This window comes from Arachis hypogaea, chromosome 11 (assembly GCF_003086295.3).
Source record: "Arachis hypogaea cultivar Tifrunner chromosome 11, arahy.Tifrunner.gnm2.J5K5, whole genome shotgun sequence".
Classification (NCBI taxonomy): Eukaryota; Viridiplantae; Streptophyta; class Magnoliopsida; order Fabales; family Fabaceae; genus Arachis; species Arachis hypogaea.
The window spans coordinates 52,521,878-52,530,259 of NC_092046.1; the positions used below are offsets into that span (position 1 = coordinate 52,521,878).

The 8,382-nt window shown below is 28.4% G+C and overlaps 1 protein-coding gene across 1 annotated transcript; it reads left to right on the top strand.

The window, feature by feature from the left end:
* Positions 1-1,433: 1,433 nt before the first annotated feature.
* On the top strand, positions 1,434-7,855 carry LOC112721015 (acid beta-fructofuranosidase-like). The gene is made up of 6 exons (XM_025772104.3): positions 1,434-2,009; positions 2,943-2,951; positions 4,005-4,861; positions 5,236-5,397; positions 6,994-7,232; positions 7,332-7,855. The coding sequence occupies exons 1-6, from the start codon at positions 1,655-1,657 to the stop codon at positions 7,621-7,623; spliced, it is 1,914 nt and encodes a 637-aa protein (XP_025627889.1). The 5' UTR covers positions 1,434-1,654; the 3' UTR covers positions 7,624-7,855.
* The last annotated feature ends 527 nt before the right edge of the window (positions 7,856-8,382 follow it).

The window sequence follows — 8,382 nt, forward strand, 5'->3', positions numbered from 1 at the left end:
CTAGCTCATGGATACAAAGCCAAAAAAAGAATGCATCTAATTTTAGATAAAATAAAATCAGTATCTATGATTCAGAGTATTTTCTAAAACAATACCAGCTAGAATACCAAATTCTTTTAGTTTTCTCTAATAACGAAACTAACGAACAGCATGTGAGAAGATCACGTGATACCATAGTTACTCAATTAAAACTAAGACATAATTGCATTCCACTCTCATTTTTCTTGGGAATGTTTTTTTTTTATAAAATATAAAAATTTTAATTTCCAAAACAAATTGAAAATATATGATTTTTTAATATCTATTTTTTGGTGTTGTCATAAAATTTGTTTAACAGATAGACAAATTTGTCTATTTACATAAAATTTGCTTATGCATCTGGCGAATTTACTTAAATTATGGTATAATTTAGATTATATTGGTATATTTTTATTTTAGTCTAATTTTATTCAAATAATTTAAATTTTAGATTATCAAATTTTATTTTAAAATTTAAATAGATATAATTTAAACAATTAATAATTTAATTTAATTTGATTAAAATAAAAATACTCATTATTATTATTATATTCATATAATTAATTATATTTATTCAATTTTTAAAAAATTAACTATTTAAAACTATTACTTTAAATTTAAAAAAAGTATACTTATTATTTTTAAATTAAATAAATATACTCGTATTATTTTAAATTTTGTTAATTTAAATAAATATATTCGTATTATTTTAAATAATTTTACAATTAATAAAAGTAGATTTATTTGAAAATTTTAAATTTTAAATAAACGTACGCGTACTAAGTACAATTATATTTTAATTTAAATTTAATGATTTTAAACTGTTAATTTTTTAAAACAAATAAATATAATTAATAATATGAATATAATAATACGATTATGTTTATTTTTATCAAATTAAATTAAATTGTTAAATTTAAATTATATCTATTTAAATTTTAAATTATTTAAATAAAATAAGAATAATTAAAAAAATAAAATATATCAATGGGATCTAAATTGTAGCATGATCTAAGTAAATTTGCTGAATTTTATGAAAACACACAAAAAAGTTGATCTTGAAAAATAATAATGTATTTTTAAATTTTAATTAGGTTTGGGAATTAAAATTTTTATTTATTTTATAAAAGAAAGAAAAAAAAATTTTTTTCTCTCTCGAATATATTATCTTTGATAAACAAATAACAGTCTTGAAACTATACCAAAAGCTTAACGAAATCACTGGATTCTCGGCCAACCAATTTCAATTATTCATGTGATGTGATTTGGCATTTCTCTCACGTTAACCCACCCCCTTCCATGTAGCAAATTAAATTAGCATCATAATACAAAGTTTTTCATCGTGTTTAGTTCACTAAATACCCATTTTTCTCTCGTTTCCCATAGTGACATGGCCAATCCAACACAAACCTCTCTTTTCTGTTTGGTGCATTCCACAGACCATTCCCGTTAATAGAGCTCTTTCCAATTCCCACACACACACACACACACAAAACAAACAGAGCCCCACGTTTGGCTTCAATTTAACTCCTCTCATATAAAACCACCTGCGGCCCTTCCTTCTAGTTCTCTACTTTCTCCTCCATTCTCGTAAATAAAAAAAATAAAACAAAATTTGGAAAAATAATAAAAGAAGATGGGAGAAGAGAAGGGTTGGTCTGTGAACGTGCCCCTGCTGAACGGGGGGAATGAAGAAGGGTCTCGGCAACCGAGCAGAAGGGTTGTGATTGGGGCAGTGTGCGGGTTCTTGGTGCTGATTTCGTTAGCGGCATTGATTGGATTTCACAATGCATATAGTGGGGAGCCCTTGTATTGTGCGGTTCAAGGAACAACGCATGGACGGCCGGTTCTTTCGCGAGGGGTGTCGGCCGGTGTATCGGAGAAGACCAATAGGCATTTGGGAGCAAAGCCATTCCCTGGCTGGAGCAACACCATGCTCTCGTGGCAGAGGACTGCCTTCCACTTCCAGCCCGATAAGAACTGGATGAACGGTAATGCCTCCTCTTTCTTCTTCTTCTCCTTCCTACTTGTTAATTAATTAATCAATAGATAGAGCATATATATGTTTTTCTTAATGCCCTGATATATGTATACCAAATATCAATCACTAAATTAATTATTTATATAAAATATATATTAAAAATAAATTAAGCGGTTCATATATTCATACATAAATATATAATGATTTGATTTGATGGTTAATTTTTTCTGTTAGCGTAATATTTTTGTTTTCTTAAACAAAAATGTTCAGTCAATTTAAAAAGAAAAATTAAAATGAAGACTTTTTTTTTTCTGTTTATTTGTTTGCTCGGTCTTCTGCGTTCCATGGAGATGGAACAGAGGCAAACCTACGTGCAATTATATATCTTTCATGTTTAAACACAAGCTAAATTCAAATGTTGAGTGATGATAATATCAAACATAATCAACTATAATATTGAATAGGAGGGATTGGTACACGTTTCTTTATATAAAAAAAATATGTTTTTGTTCTTTCAAAATTTGAATTTAGGAATTTTTATTAAAAGAAAAATTATTTATTAAAAATTAAAAGAAAAATTATTTGAATGCAAATTGTATTGTAATGAAATAAGTATTGAGTATACTCACATTTTGTGAAATAGGTAGATACTTATTAGCTATTCATTAAGTCTCCGATCTTTTCATTCCTTATTAATACGAAATCACTCTAAAAATACTAGAAATAATTACCAAATAGACGGCTATTCTAATATATGTTCAGGTGCAATATATTTTATTACTGTATATTACAATGAAAATTATTTCTTATCATTCAAATTCAAATTATAAAGCACTCTTATTCTAGACTTTCTTATCTCAACCTAACATTTTCCGTCCCTTATTTTTGTCTGGCTTCTCTGGTTTGCTCTGATGGTGTGGAAAACGTGCTTGGCTCTCGTCAGATCCTAATGGTAAGAGGATTTTTATCCCATTTTATTGTTTAGAATATATACTTATAATAACTAAAAAAAAAAAGTACGCTTTAAGAAAAATATATTGAAATAATTAATAGCCCTACTTGGCACAATTGAGTTTTAGTTAACAAATTTTCTATTTTTAGTAATGTTATATATGTGTGTTAAACTGATGTTATTAGTCAATAGAATTAGGACTTGTTTGGATGAATTTTTAAGAAAAGATATATTTTTAAGTTATCTTTTTTCAAAGAGTTTAAAAGATATTTTATGTTTGAGTATAATTATATAAAAGTATATTTTTGTTTATTTATTATATGAAAAATATTTTTTTAAAAGAAAAATTTTTTTAAAAAAAAGATGTAAATTGTAACTTATCAAAAAAGATTTTTTTTTATTTTTCTAGTACTTTTATTTTTATTATTAGAAATTTATCAAATATGTTAAAAGTAAAAAAAGATATTTTTCTTTAAAAAATATCTTTTTTTTATCAATTTAATGATACGCAAACAAACACTTAATGCAATTCTTGTTCTCTTTCTTAAATGAATTAACATTTTAATTTATAATTTGAATTATATTTATTAATTTTAGTGACTATTGATAAAAATGAGTTCTCTTTGTCTCTCGTTTACCAGAGTGCTGCTAAAAGTTTTAATTTAATGTCAATGTTTTTTTCTCATTTAAATTGTGTTTTGTTTATGTTTTTATTTTTTAGTTTTATTTTAATATTTTTGTTTTTTATAAAAAAATAAAAACAAAAAAATTATTATTTTTTTATTTCATAAAATTATAAAAATATAAAATGCTAAAAATATATATAAACAAAAAATAAGTAGCACTTTACATTTGAGACCAAGTAATGTTTTCATGGATGAATGATGAATCAGAAAGTTTTTAAATTGATCACATTGTTCGTATTTATTTTTTTATTTCTAGGTAATTTCTTATAATTAACTTATTGATAAAATTTGTATTTTTTTTATTTACCCTTTAAATCATTTTATACGTAAAAAGTTTTAATATTCAAACATCATTATAATATCTCAGGTCCTGTATACTACAAGGAATGGTATCACTTCTTCTACCAGTATAATCCAAACGATGCCGTTTGGGGTGACATAGTTTGGGGCCACGCAGTGTCAAGGGACATGATCCACTGGCTTTACCTTCCAATCGCAATGGTTCCAGACCAATGGTACGATGCAAATGGTGTCTGGACCGGCTCAGCCACCATCTTATCCGATGGCCAACTCGTCATGCTCTACACCGGTTCGACCAACGAGTCGGTTCAAGTACAAAACCTGGCTTATCCGGCTGATCCTTCCGACCCTCTCCTTCTGAATTGGACCAAGTACGACAAAAACCCGGTTCTATCCCCTCCTCCGGGCATTCATTACCGCGACTTCCGCGATCCGACGACGGCCATGCTGACGTCGGAAGGCAAGTGGCGTATCAGCATTGGGTCCAAGATCAACAAAACCGGCATTGCGCTTATCTATGACACTGAGGATTTCAAAAATTTCGAGCTCAAGAATGGGTGGCTCCGGGCCGTGCAGGGAACCGGTATGTGGGAGTGCGTTGACTTTTATCCTGTGTCAAGCATCAATGATGTTGGATTGGATACCTCTGCCTATGGGGATGGTGTTAAGCATGTGGTGAAGGTGAGCTTGGATGATGATAGAAATGATTACTATGCAATTGGTTCTTATGATGAGAAGCTTGCAAGCTTCTTGCCTGATGATGTTAAGAATGATGTTGGTATTGGACTGAGGTATGACTATGGTAATTTCTATGCTTCCAAGACATTCTTTGATCCAAGTAAGCAAAGGAGAATCTTGTGGGGTTGGATTACAGAGTATGATAGCGAGTGTGTTGATAGAACCAAGGGCTGGGCATCACTTCAGGTATTGCGTTTGTAGCCTTCAGTTTCGTCTTATACTTGGTAAAACTTTTATATTTTAAGAATTGTTTGTTAAAGTTGTCTTTCAAAAATTAATTTTAATAATTGTATTACTTATGTTTGATAAAATTAAATTAAAAATAATATTTAATAAGTATAAATAATAATTGTATTTGGTGAAATAATTTTTAATATTTAAAAAAATCATAGAAATATAAATATAAAACAAGCATAAGTATATAATTTTTTTATTCATTAAACAAAAAATGATATGTTTGTTTTTTAAAAGGCTTTACCAAACTAAGCATTGTTTGGTTTCTATTCTTCTATATTATAGTAAAAAATATACCGCTATATTAGTATATTTTAATTGTGCAGGGCATTCCAAGGACAGTGAGACTTGATAGGAAGACAGGGAGCAATTTGATTCAGTGGCCTGTTGAGGAGGTGAATAGTTTAAGATTGAGAAGCAGTGAGTTTAAGGATTTGAAGGCCAAGCCTGGTTCAGTTGTTCCACTACAAGTTGAAACAGCCACACAGGTTAGCGTCCCTGTTGTCATATTGACTAAGAAGGAATTAAAAGAAAAGTATATAACGTGTACGATAAACAATCGAATTGCCTTTAAAAATTTGGCCAATATGCTTTGCACCCCAAAAATTTTGGTAACCCTTATATATATAATGTGATGCACAAATATATCAACAGGGAAAAGATTAGAGATTAATTCTTTTACAATTAATAATCAGTGCTAATATTTTGAGTGCGTCTAAAAATAAGCTTAAATAATTTTGTGCACATTATAGACATCACTTTTTATAAATTATTAAATTTTATCAAATAAAAATAAAAGTATGTCGTAAAAAAATTATTGACAAACTTTAATAAATATAGAATATATTAACAGATAAATAAATAAGTATCTTTGATTTAAAATAACAATTAAGTGTAGCCTTTTGCTTCTAAATAAATAAATATAAAATATATAAATATATAGAAGATATAATCTTTTTTTATTTATTAAAATGACAATTAAGTATAATCTTTTGCTTTTTTTTTTGGTGACACAATCTTTTGCTTTTAAATACATAAAAGAAATATATAAAACGTAAAATATTTAAAATATTTTATATTACTTAACAAATGATTAAATTATTATTTCATTAAAAGTTTAAAAACATATTAAATCAATCACATTATTATAAATGAAAATAATTATGTAAAATAAAAATTAATTAATTTCAAAATTGATAAAATTATTATTTGACTTTATATGCTTTTCATTTATTTAATATATATATATATATATATATATATATATATATATATATATATATATATATATATATTTCATCACCACCAATCATGACCACCATTAGATTATTGTGGATCTTTACCACGTCTTTCCTTCTCCAAACTCTTCTCTTTTATATAAATAACTAGATGATAAAATTAATTTTTATATTTTTAACATACTAGATCATTTCAATTTCACCTGTTTCTATAAAAGAAAATGGAGAGATTTGAGTTTACTTATAATGTAAATTCCCCGAATTTACAAATTAATTCAATTCGTATTTCTTATTCATTTCAAAACAAAGAACTTAATTTTAAAATCAAATTAAGAATTCTAACTCTTGTATTCCAAACACAACCTAAGAGGTTTTTTCATTCATATGTAACGATATTTCTTTAAAAAAAAAAAAACAATCGTACTCTTGTTGTTATTCATTTTTTTCTAAAAATAAATCATTTAATTTTCTCGTAATATCAAAATAATAACTTATTAGAAGTGATTATATTTAGTATTATAATTTACTTAATAAAATACATAAAACAATACTGATACATTTGGTGAAAGACAAATTGTTCTTAATAATATTAATTTTATAACAAATTAGTCTAAAAATAATTTTCAAGTATCAAATGAATTACAAAAGTATTATTTTATTATTTTATTTAATTTTTTAATATATTTTTTATATTACAACGTATATTTCTAAATATATATTTTTTTATCTACATGTTAAGTAATTATTGTAAAAGATTTATTTGAGTTTGTTAATTTTTGCCTCTTATATTACTATGAGATTCCTGCCTCCGTAGCTTGCCTAAATAAGAGTTGAATAATGTAACAGTTGGATATTGTTGCGGAATTTGAAGTAGACAAGGAAGCACTGGAGACAACATTACCGGAGAGCGATACAGACTACATTTGCGAAAGCAGCGGCGGAGCTTCTCGCCGTGGTGCCTTGGGACCTTTTGGTCTTCTTGTGTTAGCAGATGCTGGACTTTCTGAATTTACTCCTTTGTACTTCTATGTCACCAAAGGCCTCAATGGAAGTCTTCGCACTACTTTCTGCTCTGACCAGTCAAGGTATTGCAAGAAACTACTTGTTTAAATCAACTATCATTTATTAATGTATAAATATGTGGTTAATTTATATTGAAATTTTGTTACGCTGGTTTTTTGTAGGTCTTCTGTAGCAACGAATGTTAACAAGAAGGTGTTAGGTAGCGTTGTGCCAGTTTTTGGAGGTGAAAAGTTGTCTTTAAGAGTACTGGTGGACCATTCTATAGTTGAAAGCTTTGCTCAAGGTGGAAGGACTTGTGTGACATCTCGGGTGTATCCAACAAGAGCAATCTATGGAGCTGCCAAATTATTCGTCTTCAACAATGCAACTGATGCCACTGTCACAGCATCAATCAAAGTTTGGCAGATGAACTCCGCATTTATTCGCCCATACCACCCTGAAACTGACACTTAGAATATCAAAATTATTCTTAACATTTTTTGGTTTTTGGTTAGAGAGGACACAAAAGAAACAAGGCCTTGTAGTGAATTACCCAGAGTTTGTTGCGGGTTCTTCTACCAAGGCTAATACCCCATTTTTGTTGCGATTTTTAGTTTGATCAATGACTGGTAAAGTAGTTGTAATTTGATCATGTCACTGCAATTGTACTTGCAAGAATTCCATTTATTACTGAGAGTATTTGATATCTAGAAGGTGTATTTTCTCAGATTTCCTAGTAACAGATATATGGGTAAACAGTGGGCTGGGCCGATGATTGTAAAGAGTACGTTGGGCGGTTTCTTCATATTTGCATCTATAAAGCCCACGTCATAATTAGCAAAAATCGTACTGGTAGAGGGGCTTTCATGGATTTTATAGATTTACCTCCTTTGGTTTTAAAGCAGATCATAGCTGACGATAGAGAGGGGCTTCGATACCCCCGGTATATTGCTGAAGTTTGTATTGAATCCTAATTTCCTTTGGGAATTTTAGCCCCTTATCTCACAACAAAAAAAGTGGCTCTTTAGAATTGTCCAAAGTGATATTATAGGGTTTACAACAAAACAAAATTTGCAAGACCAGCACCAAAAATTTTATTTAGAACCTTTCTATCTGATTTACGTAGCAATTTCACCATCCAAGTAGCAAGTTCCTTCTCAATATTTCAAATTAATTGTTTCCAGGTGAACAAAAATAAATATGATTCGCCCAACCCACAAATTTGAATTTTAC